This window comes from Mizuhopecten yessoensis, unplaced genomic scaffold (genome assembly GCF_002113885.1).
Source record: "Mizuhopecten yessoensis strain PY_sf001 unplaced genomic scaffold, ASM211388v2 scaffold1883, whole genome shotgun sequence".
Taxonomy (NCBI): domain Eukaryota; kingdom Metazoa; phylum Mollusca; class Bivalvia; order Pectinida; family Pectinidae; genus Mizuhopecten; species Mizuhopecten yessoensis.
This window is the reverse complement of record NW_018404269.1, coordinates 1,873,930-1,889,584: the sequence shown is the minus strand read 5'-3', so window position 1 is coordinate 1,889,584 and position 15,655 is coordinate 1,873,930. Positions and strand designations below refer to the sequence as shown.

At 35.9% G+C, this 15,655-nt stretch overlaps 1 protein-coding gene across 1 annotated transcript in view; it reads left to right on the top strand.

Moving 5' to 3' along the window:
• The window catches only part of LOC110442578 (transient receptor potential cation channel subfamily V member 1-like), a 34,668-nt gene extending 20,475 nt beyond the window's left edge, over window positions 1–14,193 (top strand). The window contains exons 2-3 of the mRNA XM_021486258.1: window positions 10,745–10,783; window positions 11,611–14,193. Coding sequence (XP_021341933.1) covers window positions 10,771–10,783; window positions 11,611–13,859 — 2,262 coding nt within the window. The 5' untranslated portion in view covers window positions 10,745–10,770 and the 3' untranslated portion in view covers window positions 13,860–14,193. The remainder of the gene's footprint in view (window positions 1–10,744; window positions 10,784–11,610) is intronic.
• Window positions 14,194–15,655: the final 1,462 nt, after the last annotated feature.

Genomic DNA, 15,655 nt, shown 5'->3' with positions numbered 1-15,655 from the left:
CTTTAAACAGCAGGGTCTTTTCATAGCAACGACACGAACTCGTATTTAAATATGATCTGTTTAGGAGTACCTAAGTACTGCTCTGTAAATTGACACAAATTCATTTATTGAGGCCAAGGTAGAATAAGTGTATAACTGCTATAATTTTTTTATTTTTGTCCTGAATTAAAATGTTGTGGTAACGGAGGTCGCTTTGTACACCTGATATTATCCTGTAATAAGGAGCGTCCTTATTTACATGTACTTGTATCATTACACTATAACTACAGTATGGAAGTAAATATGTATCTGTGTTATGATGCTGTCACTATAGATGCTCCTTATGGACGTTACTGTGTACTTTTGTTACAATGGTGTAACTATGTATGGACGTCAAGACACGTCACCTGTGTTATATCATTGTGTACCTGTGTTTTAATGTCGTAACTACGGACGTTACTATGTACCTTTGTTATAATGCTGTAACACTGGACATCATTATGTACCTGTGTTTTCATGTCGCAACTACGGACGATGCTATGTACCTGTGGTATAATGCTGTAACACTGGACATCATTATGTACATGTGTTTTAATGTCGTAACTATAATGCTGAAACACTGGACATCATTATATACCTGTGTTTTAATGTCGTAACTACGGACGTTACAATGTACCTGTGTTATAATGCTGTAACACTGGACATCATTATATACCTGTGTTGTAATATCGTTACTATGGACGTGACCATGTACCTTTGCAGTAATGCTGTTACTAAAGACATTATTATGTACCTGTATTTTAATGTCGTAACTACGGACGTGACCATGTACCTGTGTTATAATGNTGTGCTGTAACACTGGACATCATTGTGTACCTGTGTTTTAATGACGTAACTATGGACGTGACCATGTACCTGTGTTATAATGCTGTAACAATGGATATCATTATGTACCTGTGTTGTAATGTTGTAACTACGGACGATACTATGTACCTGTGTTATAATGCTGTAACTCTGGACAAAATTATGTACCTGTGCCTGTGTTTTAATGTCGTAACTATGGACAATACTAGGTACCTGTGATATACTGCTGTAACACTGGACATCATTATGTACCTGTGTTGTAATGTCGTAACTATGGACGATACTATGTACCTTCGCAGCAATGCTGTTACCAAAGACAGCATTATGTACCTGTGTTTTAATGTCGTAACTATAGACGATACTATGTTCCTGTGTTATAATGCTGTAACACTGGTTACTAAAGACATCATTATGTACCTGTGTTTTGATGTCGTAATTACGGACGATACTATGTACCTGTGTTATAATGCTGTAACACTAGACATCATTATGAACCTGCATTGTAATGTCGTAACTATGGACGTGACCATGTACATTTGCAGCAATGCTGTTACCAAAGACATCATTATGTTCTTGTGTTTTAATGTCGTAACTATGGACGTGTCCATGTACCTGTGTTATAATGCTGTAACACTGGAGACCATTATGTACCTGTGCCTGTTCTTTAATGTTGTAACTATGGACGATACTATGTACCTGTTTTATAATGCTGTAACTCTGGACAACATTATGTAACTGTCCCTGTGTTTTAATGTGGTAGGACGTGTCCATGTACCTGTGTTATAACACAGGTACACAGTAACGTCCATAAGGAGCATCTATAGTGACAGCATCAAGTGTTACAGCATTATGAAACAGGTACATAGTATCAAACACCGGTACATAATGATGTTTTTGGTAACAGCATTGCGGCAAAGGTACATGGTCCCGTCCATAGTTACGACATCAAAACACAGGTACATAACGATGTCTTGAGTAACGGCATTGCTGCAAAGGTACATTGTCACGTCCATAGTTACTACATTACAATGCAGGTTCATAATGATATCCATTTTTTCAGCATTATAGTTACGACATTACAATACAGGTACATAATGATATCCATTTTTTCAGCATTATAGTTACGAGATTAAAACACAGGTATATAATGATATCCATTGTTTCAGCATTATAGTTACGAGATTAAAACACAGGTACACAAAGATATCCATTGTTTCAGCATTATAACAAAGGTACATAGTATCTTCCATAGTTACGACATTGAAAAAAAGGTACACAATGATGTCCAGCGTTACATCATTATAACACAGATACATATTTACTACCATACTGTAGTTATAGTGTAATGTGATGTCTTTAGTAACATCATTGCTGCAAAGGTACAGTGTCACGTCCATAGTTACTACATTACAATGCAGGAACCTAATGATGTCCAGGGTTACAGCATTATAACACATGTACATAATAACGTCCGTTGTTACGACATTTAAACACAGGTACATAACGATGTCTTGAGTAGTAGCTACGACATTAAAACACAGGAACATAATGATGTCTTGAGTAACAGCATTGCTGTAAAGGTACATGGTCACGTCAATAGTTACGACATTACAATGCAGGTTAATAATGATGTCTAGTGTTACAGCATTATAGTTACGAGATTAAAACACAGGTATATAATGATATCCATTGTTACAGCATTATATCACAGGTACATTGCAGGTACATAATGATATGCATTGTTTCAGCATTATAGTTACGAGATTAAAACACAGGTACCTAATGATGTCCAGTGTTACATAATTATAACACAGGCACATGGACACGTCCATAGTTACGAAATTAAAACACAAGAAAATAATGATGTCTTTGGTAACAGCATTGCGGCAAAGGTACATGGTCACGTCAATAGTTACGACATCAAAACACAGGTACATTATGATGTCTTTAGTAACAGCTTTGCTGCAAAGGTACAGTGTCACGTCCATAGTTACGTCATTAAAACACAGGTCCACAATGATGTCCAGTGTTACAGTATTATAACACAGGTATATCGTCCGTAGTTACGACATCAAAACACAGGTACGTAATGATGTCTTTTGTAACAGCATTGTTGCAAAGGTATATGATCACGTCCGTAGTTACGACATCAAAACACAGGTACATTATGATGTCTTTAGTAACATCATTGCTGCAAATGTACATGGTCACGTCAATAGTTACGAAATCACAACACAGGTACATAACGATGTCTTGAGTAACAGCATTGCTGCAAAGGTACAGTGTCACGTCCATAGTTACTACATTACAATGCAGGAACCTAATGATGTCCAGGGTTACATCATTATAACACAGATACATATTTACTACCATACTGTAGTTATAGTGTAATGTGATGTCTTTAGTAACATATGTCCAGTGTTACAGCATCATAACACAGATACATAATGATGTCCACGTCCATAGTTACGACAGTACAACACAGGTACACAAAGATATCCATTGTTTCAGCATTATAGTTACGACATTAAAACACACGGACAGGTACATAATGTTGTCCCGTGTTACAGCATTATGTCACAGGTACCTAGCATCGCCCATAGTTACGACATTTCAAAACAGGTACATAATGATCTCCAATGTTACAATAATGATGTCCAGTACAATGCAGGTACCTAATGATGTCCAGTGTTACATCATTATAACACAGGCACATAGTATCGTCCGTAGTACAGGTACATAATGATATGCATTGTTTCAGCATTATAACAAAGGTACATAGTATCGTTCATAGTTACGACATTTCAAAACAGGTACATAATGATGTTTTTGGTAACAGCATTTCTGCGAAGGTACATGGTCACGTCAATAGTTACGAAATCACAACACAGGTACATAATTATGTCTTTAGTAACATATGTCCAGTGTTACAGCATTATATCACAGGTACCTAGTATCGTCAATAGTTACGAAATCACAACACAGGTACATAACGATGTCTTGAGTAGTAGCTACGACATTAAAACACACGGACAGGTACATAATGTTGTCCCGTGTTACAGCATTATAACAATAGTTACGACATCACAACACAGGTACATAATTATATATGTACATAATGATGTCTTGAGTAACAGCATTGCTGCAAATGTACATAGTATCGTCTATAGTTACGACATTACAGTGCAGGTACATAATGATGTTTTTGGTAACAGCATTGCTGCAAAGGTACATTGTCACGTCCATAGTTACTACATTACAATGCAGGTTAATAATGATGTCTAGTGTTACAGCATTATACCACAGGTACATAGTAACGTCCGTAGTTACGACATCAAAACACAGGTACATTATGATGTCTTTAGTAACATCATTGCTGCAAAGGTACATAGTATCGTCCGTAATTACGACATCAAAACACAGGTACATTATGATGTCTTTAGTAACATCATTGCTGCAAATGTACATAGTATCGTCCGTAATTACGACATCAAAACACAGGTACGTAATGATGTCTTTTGTAACAGCATTGTTGCAAAGGTATATGATCACGTCCGTAGTTACGACATCAAAACACAGGTACGTAATGATGTCTTTTGTAACAGCATTGTTGCAAAGGTACACATTACATTGCAGGTACATAATGATGTACCTGTGTTGTACTGTCGTAACTATGGAAGATACTATGTACCTTTGTTATAATGATGTTACCCTGGACATCATTAGGTACCTGTGTTTTAATGTCGTAACTATGGACGATACTATGTAACTGTGTTATAATGCTGTAACACTGGACATCATTAGGTACCTGCATTGTAATGTCGTAACTATGGACGTGACCATGTACCTTCGCAGAAATGCTGTTACCAAAGACATCATTATGTTCCTGTGCTTTAATGTCGTAACTATGGACGTGACCATGTACCTGTATTATAATGCTGTAACACTGGACATCATTATGTACCTGCAATGTAATGTCGTAACTATGGACGTGATCATGTACTTTTGCAACAATGCTGTTACAAAAGACATCATTATGTACCGGTGTTTTGATGTCGTAACTATGGACTATACTATGTACCTGTTTCATAATGCTGTAACACTGGACATCATTATGAACCTGCGTTGTAATGTCGTAACTATGGACGTGACCATGTACCTTTGCCGCAATGCTGTTACCAAAGACATCATTATGTTCCTGTGTTTTAATGTCGTAACTATAGACGATACTATGTACCTGTGTTATAATGCTGTAACACTGGACATCATTATGTACCTGTGTTTTAATGTCGTAACTACGGACGTTACTATGTACCTGTGTTATGATGCTGTAACACTGGACATCATTGTGTACCTGTGTTTTAATGTCGTAACTATGAACGATACTATGTACCTGTGTTATAATGTTGTAACCCTGGACATCATTAGGTACCTGCATTGTAATGTCGTAACTATGGACGTGACCATGTACCTTTGCAGCAATGATGTTACTGAAGACATTATTATGTACCTGTGTTTTAATGTCGTAACTATAATGCTGTAACACTGGACATCATTATGTACCTGTGTTGTAATGTCGTAACTCTGGACGTGACCATGTACCTTTGCAGCAATGATGTTACTAAAGACATTATTATGTACCTGTGTTTTAATGTCGTAACTATGAACGATACTATGTACCTGTGTTATAATGATGTAACCCTGGACATCATTGTGGACCTGTGTTTTAATGTCGTAACTATGGACGATACTAGGTACCTGTGATATAATGCTGTAACACTGGACATCATTATGTACCTGTGTTTTAATGTCGTAACTACGGACGATACTATGTACCTGTGTTATAATGATGTAACACTGGACATCATTGTGGACCTGTGTTTTAATGTCGTAACTATGGACGATACTATGTAACTGTGTTATAATGCTGTAACCCTGGACATCATTAGGTACCTGCATTGTAATGTCGTAACTATGGACGTGACCATGTACCTTCGCAGCAATGCTGTCACCAAAGACAGCATTATGTTCCTGTGTTTTAATGTCGTAACTATGGACGTGACCATGTACCTGTATTATAATGCTGTAACACTGGAGATCATTATGTACCTGTGTTGAAATGTCGTAACTACGGACGTGATCATATACCTTTGCAACAATGCTGTTACAAAAGACATCATTATGTACCTGTGTTTTGATGTCGTAACTATGGACTTTACTATGTATCTGTTTTATAATGCTGTAACACTGGACATCATTATGAACCTGCGTTGTAATGTCGTAACTATGGACGTGACCATGTACCTTTGCCGCAATGCTGTTACCAAAGACATCATTATGTACCTGTGTTTTAATGTCGTAACTATAGACGATACTATGTACCTGTGTTATAATGCTGTTACACTGGACATCATTATGTACCTGTGTTTTAATGTCGTAGCTACGGACGTTACAATGTACCTGCGTTATAATGCTGTAACACTGGACATCATTATGTACCTGTGTTTTAATGTCGTAACTATAGACGATACTATGTACCTGTGTTATAATGCTGTAACTCTGGACAACATTATGTACCTGTGCCTGTGTTTTAATGTCGTAACTATGGACAATACTAGGTACCTGTGATATAATGCTGTAACACTGGACATCATTATGTACCTGTGGTGTGATGTCGTAACTATTGACGTGACCATGTACCTTTGCAGCAATGATGTTACTAAAGACATCATTATGTACCTGTGTTTTGATGTCGTAACTACGGACTATACTATGTACCTGTGTTATAATGCTGTAACACTGGACATCATTATGAACCTGCATTGTAATGTCGTAACTATGGACGTGACCATGTACCTTTGCAATAATGCTGTTACAAAAGACATCATTATGTTCCTGTGTTTTAATGTCGTAACTATGGACGTGACCTTGTACCTGTGTTATAATGCTGTAACACTGGAGATCATTATGTACCTGTGTTGAAATGTCGTAACTATGGACGTGACCATGTACTTTTGCAACAATGCTGTTACAAAAGACATCGTTATGTACCTGTATTTTGATGTCGTAACTATGGACGGTACTATGTACCTGTTTTATAATGCTGTAACACTGGACATCATTATGAACCTGCGTTGTAATGTCGTAACTATGGACGTGACCATGTACCTTTGCCGCAATGCTGTTACCAAAGACATCATTATGTTCCTGTGTTTTAATGTCGTAACTATAGACGATACTATGTACCTGTGTTATAATGCTGTAAAACTGTACATCATTATGTACCTGTGTTTTAATGTCGTAACTATAATGCTGAAACAATGATATCATTATATACCTGTGTTTTAATGTCGTAACTATGGACGATACTATGTACCTTTGCAGCAATGCTGTTACTAAAGACATAATTATGTACCTGTGTTTTAATGTTGTAACTACGGACGATACTATATACCTGTGTTATAATGCTGTAACTCTGGACAACATTATGTACCTGTACCTGTGTTTTAATGTCCTAACTATGGACGATACTAGGTACCTGTGACACAATGCTGTAACACTGGACATCATTATGTACCTGTGTTGTGATGTCGTAACTATCGACGTGACCATGTACCTTTGCAGCAATGATGTTACTAAAGACATCATTATGTACCTGTGTTTTAATGTCGTAACCACGAACGTAACAATGTACCTGTGTTATAATGCTGTAACACTGGATATAATTATGTACCTGTGTTGTAATGTCGTAACTATGGACGTGACCATGTACCTTTGCAGCAACGCTGTTACTAAAGACATCATTATGTTCCTGTGTTTTAATGTCGTAACTATGGACGATACTATGTACTTGTGTTATAATGCTGTAACACTGGACATCATTATGTACCTGTGTTTTAATGTCGTAACCACGAACGTAACAATGTACCTGTGTTATAATGCTGTAACACTGGATATAATTATGTACCTGTGTTGTAATGTCGTAACTATGGACGTGACCATGTACCTTTGCAGCAATGCTGTTACTAAAGACATCATTATGTACCTGTGTTTTAATGTCGTAACTACGGACGATACTATATACCTGTGTTATAATGCTGTAACCCTGGACAACATGATGTACCTGTACCTGTGTTTTAATGTCGTAACTATGGACGATACAATGTACCTGTGATATAATGCTGTAACACTGGACATCATTATGTACCTGTGTTGTAATGTCGTAACTTTGGACGTGACCATGTACCTTTACAGCAATGCTGTTACTAAAGACATCAGTATGTGCCTGTGTTTTAATGTCGTAACTACGGACGTTACTATGTTCCTGTGTTATAATGCTGTAACCCTGGACATCATTATGTACCTGTGTTTAAATGTCGTAACAACGGACGTTATTATGTACATGTGTTATAATGCTGTAACACTGGACATCATTGTGTACCTGTGTTTTAATGTCGTAAATACGGACGTTACTATGTACCTGTGTTATAATGCTGTAACACTGGACATCATTATGAACCTGTGTTTTAATGTCGTAACTATGGACATGACCATGTACCTTTGCAGCAATGCTGTTACTAAAGACATCATTATGTACCTGTGTTGTAAAGTCGTAACTACGGACGCTACAATGTACCTGTGTTATAATAATTTAATGCTGTTTTTGGTCTTTCCTATGATCTGTGATATATATTGGGTCTATGTACTTCCTTGTGTATTTGTGTTATAAGTAACTTGTGATTTAATGTTATAATTATTTATTTTTATTTTTCTCTGTGTTAATACACTTTAACTATAATCCCCGACCCCCTTTAACCAGTGATATTATGGATGTTTTCATATGTTTCTGTAATGTAATGATATATCGATCGCGATTTAAATGTTTTTCATTTTGAAAACCCTAGCTTTATTTACAATTTCTTTTTCTTTTCTATGGTCGTCGCTATTGATCAATTCTTCAATAGCATGAAACAAACTGACAAACTATGAGGAGTTCCATTCCTGAAATCAATACGTGTCTCTTCCTGCTGTCCGTGCTGTTTTAACCTAATATCCGAGTACTCTACAATAAACTTATCTAGACCATAACATTTTCCTTACGTTTGTATGCGTCACACAACAGTTATCTTTAACAAGGTACATAACTTATAAGTTCGCTTATATTTAATTTCATGAAGTGACCAATCGGAATATCGCTCAAAATGGAATATTCTAGAGTATTCGAGTATCGATCATTTTATTAGTAATATAATTCTGACGTTAAAGTATCACAAAAAAAAATACAAACACTCGAAATTATTAACAAATTGTCATATACATGAATCTACATTTGTCAATCAAGTCCTTCGCAATGTTTTTTCTTCCATCGCCGTGAACTTGTCTGAACGTTTCTTTCCGAAACTATTACATTTGTAGTAAGATCAAACGGCACTTTCCTTTAGTATTGCAGGGGAAGTGTTCATGTGCAAGAAGGCTTTTTTTCCCAAGCTGTGTGTCCAAGATCGCTGTGGCCTAGTTTGTGTCGAAATTTATATATATATATTGTATATATATATGTCATTTCAATCAAAGGATGGAGGTACTTTGTGTTACTGTGAACTCTACCACGACATAAGTTTTTAGTTAGACAAGATGGATAACATAAAGTGTCCTCTGGTTAAATGTGTGATATTATCCGATTTCGCTCATATGTGCTATGCATGCATAGCATGCCACTTCAAATATATGAAGTCATTAGCATTTTCGTTTTCGTAATCGGACAAAATTTCACCATGGCATGGCTTCTAACAAGTAGGCATAGTTAATTTCCGAGTTCGATCAAAACTGGTCCGTAGGTGTATTCCTGACTGGCTGCAAGGTATAAATTACCTGATTTGTATATATTTGTATTATTGCACTTCAAACTCAGCTACAACTTGCGTTTCGTAAATGGAAAAAGAAGTGTTATTGCCTAGGGGAGTTTGAGGTTATTATGCAACGACCGTTGTTCCAATCAGAATGTGTTTCGTTTAGGTTTGACAATTTAGAATAAGCAGATATTAAGGCAAGCCAACTTAACATTTATTCAAGGAGCAATGTCGATCCTGTATTTCATCGAATTATATAAGATATCTTATATAGCATATAAGATATCTCATATGCTATACAAGATATCTTATATATTTTTTTGAAATAAAGGATTGACATTGCTCCTTGAATAAATGTTAAGTTGGCTTGCCATAGATATTGTGTGTCGAGCTCTCTACGTGATATTCCATAAGGAATATCAAATAATTAAATCGGACAATTGTTTGGTGGTTATTGACAACTTACCAATCTGTAATAGATATATTCAGATCAGTTGCAACGGGCCTTTTTCCGTTATAATGGAAAGCATTTTCTACGGTTGTTGTTATATTAAAATGTAATTTCTCCCACATCCAGTAGATGTTTTCTCAATCCAAACTCAGTATTGCTTGGAGTTGGTAAATATATTTGGTACCCACTAGTAGGTAACACCCTAGACGTGATTTCAATGGTCAATCTTCTTATGATGTCAAGTAACATTGCCTTGCGACGTTATCTTCCATTTTTGACATCATAGTTCATGGCAACAGTTTCCCAGATCGGAATCACAAATAGTATATACCCAAGAGAACATTTAGGTATAATATCTGAATGTTGCGGGGGAAAAAAGTCCCTTCACTCGCGATGGTTGACTATTATTTGTATCTTACTCTCGTTAGTTAGTTTTAAAATTGTTAAGGACACTCGGTAAACCTTGTGACTTTATACAATTTTAAAACTAAAAAACTCGAGTAAGATAAACATGATGACCATTCCTCGTTGGGAAAACTCTGAGTAACAATGCAACAATTATTTGTATCAATATCATATCACTGCTTTTTGTACTGTTTTGCAGATTGAGTTGGTTTCAACATCGTCAACATGCCTCCCTCAGGTAAACATCTAATATTTATATAATACAGTTTTGCTTTTTGGCACCCTCCGACATAAACGTTATGACAAATCACAACATAAAATCTATAAGCGACAAAGTAAGGAAACAAAAGTATGTTTGCACATTCAAGAACCTTCCCTTCTTTCAGTTTTAGACATCATTGTAGAGAAAGTGGATCAGAATATACCGTTGACCAGGAAATTCGGAAGCTCAGATTTTTTTTTCAAAGCGTAAATGAAAAATAACTAAAAATAAATACTATTTTAACAGTGGTACAAGGATCCTGAACCTTAAAGACTCGATAGGTCTGAAAATCGTAAATTCAGTCACGGCAGAATGTCACATATACCGATTAAAGATGTTTCCAAAACACATTAATATAATTAATCCTCCCTGACAAATCACTTTATAGAAGTAACATAGCTGGAAGAGAGAAATCGCCGATATATGGAGTTCATGAAAAATTGAACAAGATGGAAATACTCGGGTAAAGATTACAGGTATATTAGTAATGCATCATGAATTTTGAAGATTTGTTAAATCATTTTTGCAGGTACTTTCTAATATTCGGATTATATGAGTGAAAATTTTGAAGTATATGTTTCTTCGAACAGAAATTTTGAATATTGATTATTTAACTTAACAATCTAACGTCCCCTCCAACTTTTGCGTACGTATTTTTGTCACGCAATTTAAACCATTGAATCACACGGGTTACTGACCATCAACACATTGTTGCTAAGTTTTGTTTGTTTGTCCAACGTAATCCATTGTTCACTGTTCTGCAACATTATACTAAGATTATGTCATGTATCTTATTTTGACAGAAATGAAATTGCTGCAAGATGCTATTCATGGGAAAAACGTCGGTGATGCTCTTTCTGTTCTCAAACACTACACAGATAAAAAGAATGTAAAATCAGATGTGCGCAATTATCGTTGCCGTTACGACGAGAACGGGGAAAATATAACCACCGACGATACCATTCTCCACCTCGCTGCAGCATTTCTAGATGAACGTCACTATGCCATTATAGACGAGATAGTAAAGCTGGCGCCTGATCTGCTTGCGTCTGGAAAATTGTCTAAAACCCATAGTGGGCAAACACCCCTTCATATCCTCATAGTCAGGAAACAAAACGACACACTTAGAAGAATCAAAGATTTGTTATTGTCTGGTGAACTAGAAATGGGCGGTACTGTAAGAAACAACATATCCAACCCTAAAGTTGAAGGTGAATGGTTCAGGAAGACTATCATGGAAGGTGAACTGCCACACATAGTGGCAGCACTCACACTAGACATAGACACTGCCGAAATTGTGTTAGAGATGACACGCACAGATATCAAAGCGCAGAATAGCGAAGGAAACACTGTTTACCATTGCCTGGTAGAACATGCAGCTAGATATCCGGAAGAAATACAGGGAGTGACTGCAATGTGGAATTTTCTTACCTCTTATGATCAACAAACGGGTAGTGGAGAAGACCGCATACAAGCCGCAATCGGGTCTAAGTACGCACTTAGACTACCTAACAAGGACCTCATGCGACCGTTACAGTTGGCTGCCTTGCATGGGGTAGCTACACTGTTCAACCTGATACTGAACTCTGAGAGAATTCTAAATGCCAAAGATAGACTTTTTGACTCCTACCTGTATGATATCTCAGTAATCGACACTGTTGCTCATTTCAAAAGTCAAAGAGAAAAGAAAGAAAAGAAACATAATGAACAAAGAGTAACCAGGAATCAAGTGATTCCATCAGACAACACTCCTTCAAACAATGTAGAGGAACGCAATAATGAACAAGTCGGTACAGCAGTGAAAACCGAAAAGATCCAATGCAGTCGGAGTGTGCTGGAGATGATGTGCAATAGGAGATTCGCCAAAAACAAAAACTCCGTCTTCGAAATAATAAGACAACCGCCTATGAAGATGCTGATTGACGTTAAATGGAAGCACTGTTGGCGCCATTTCTACATATGGGCGATTTGCCACATTGTGATAATGGCGTTTTACAGCGCATACGCGATAGAAAGGGCGGTCGTAGCTTTCCCCTCAAACTCAACCCATCCTGAAACCACAGATGTCAAGAAAGACTTCGTGTCCTGGATGTCTTACCTACTTTTACCATTGGTAGGTGCCCCTTATTTACTACTTACAGTGTTACTGGTAATAGCCAGATGCAAGCGCCCAACACCCCGTGAATACATCACACACGATATTGAATACATCGTTCTACTGTTTTTGTTTTCGTTCGGCCTTTTGGTAGATAGTATATGTCATTATAGCTATCTAGAAAATTGTGATTGTTTTCTGGTAATCTCCCTTCTCTCTGGCTGGTGGTTTACCATTTTCTTTTTTCGTGCCTTTGAAGCGTTAAGCTTTTACGTTGCAATGATACTAAAAGTGATTTTCGGGGACCTGCTTCGTTTTGGGTTGTTTATCCTTCTGGCTCTCGTTTCCTTCAGTACCGCTTTTCAAGTCTTGGTTCAAGGTAGTTGTGTACCAACTGCGTATGGTGATGAGACATATAAAGCTTTCTTTCAAACAGCGCTGATCAACTTCCTATTGATGTTTGGTCTTGAAGATATTGAGTTTTTACGTGAAGCTAGGGAGCCTGCCATGGCCTATATCGTCTACCTGGTGTATGTTATAATGACTTACCTTGTTTTACTGAATTCTTTGATTGCAATGATTTCGGAGACGTGTGCCTCAGTACGAGAAAACGGAGAAGTTTTTTTCCATACCCAACGACTTTACGTCATACTCTTTTTAGAAGAAATAACCTATCCTTTTTGGCTACTTGGTGACAAGTGGATTCCATGTGTATCATTTGAAGAGCGACCCGTAACACGAAATGAAATCCTCATATATAGGAGTTACTTTTTAAAAATGACTTCCAACACCCTCGAAAATGAAAGTTATAATGATGTCCCGTCAAAATGTTTTGAACAAGTGCAACAGAAACCTGAAAATTTTACTATTAAGATACAGCAACCTTTCCTCGAGGAATCTTTCGGTAATGACAATAAACCGACTTTTAGATTGATGTGGAATGACGAAAAAAAGTGAAAAAATCTTAAGCGATTCCGGTTTACATTAGTATATATCCAACTTGAACTAGAGTACGAACAACATCCTGTTCTATATTTTATGCTTGTAAATATTCTGTTTTTATCAATTTAACCAAAGCCTTACAACTATTTCAACTATTTAATGATATTCTGTTTAATGTGACGCATTTCTTTTAATTTTCGTTATGTTGTTATGGAACGTCTAAATGTGTAAATCACACCATTGATTGAGGGTTGGAAATTGATAAAAGTTTTTTTCTGTAGAGAACAGTGAGGCTATAATGTGTTTGGATATAAAAAGAAGTAATGGAGAGTTAAAAAGATATAAATAGTCTATTCAGAAATGTAACATACATACAGACTTTTTCACATAACAATGTATCATTTACTATAATAGAAAATAATTTCACAGTAGGGTGATTTTAAGTATATATAGACATACAACCACTACTATGGAAATATTTCCGAAACGCAAAAAGCGGAATTCATTATCCTTTAGTATGCATTAAAGTCAAAAAAGTAAATCTCTCTTGGAGAAATAAATACGATTAAACATTTGAATCGACAAAAAATATTGAGACAAATTATGACATTTCTTTCAAAGTTTCTAGAAATATAAAACGATAACGGCTTCGATTTAGAATCAGTCATCATATTGTTTAACTACCTATTCATATATCATCACAGCGTGCGTGGTAAACCTGAAAGCAATATAAAGTAGTACAAATATTCTTACTAAATTTTTAATATTAGTCAGATTGGTTTCTGATTCCATTTGCTTTAATAAAGAATTTTACATCTATGTTATTTATTAAAGATAGTCCACTAAAGTCACATTGCTACGGGTACCAGTTAGTATTACCTATTTGTAACTAAAATAGTGAATGGAAAACGTGAAGAAATCGCCATATAGCTAAAACATTGGACATGTATTCTAAATTAGTACAAAACTCTTTACTAAAACAAATCAAAATAGCATGATTCTTGTTTTGCCTTATAACCATATTGATGTGATAAGGTTCTTAATAATTATGCCTGAATAATAAGTTATCACGAACTGATATCAAAAATGTCAAAAAAATCAGTTCTAGAGAAGATAAGGATGACTTTTTAAGCTTGTAGATACCATTTTACAATCATGTTTTTTTCTTTCATAATGATGGCTTCAAGGCATTTGCATATATGATATGAAGATTCGTCAACTTCATTTTATTGTCAGAACCATTGGTACATGTTGATACCAACAAGGTATCAGAAATGAAGTATATTTTTCATTTGTACTTTTTCACTTTTATTTCAAGTTTCATACAGCTCGTTAATACATGAAAACATTATATAATTGCTTTGTTTTAAGTTTTCCGACCTCGCAACTGCCAAGGTTATTTGATATATAATATATATTAATATACCAAAACAGTCTGTATTTGAAGACGGGTCACTCGACCGTATGACGATTTCCTCTTGCTATTTTTGTTTTTGAGGATGATTTGCAGTGTATACCGTACCTGGTGTATGTATACAAAGGTAGAACTCTTTATATGTAAATAGTATTATATGTATAAAAAGTACACTTTTTCTTTGTACACAGCACTCCGTGAATGTAAACAGTGCACTATGTGAAATTGAGTACGACGCAAATGTAACAAAAGTCTATGTAAAAAGTACAGATCGTATGTAAATAGTACAGATCATACTTAACTAGTACAGATCATATTTAAATAGTACAGATCATACTTAACTAGTACAGATCATATGTAAATAGTACAGATCATATTTAAATAGTACAGATCATAT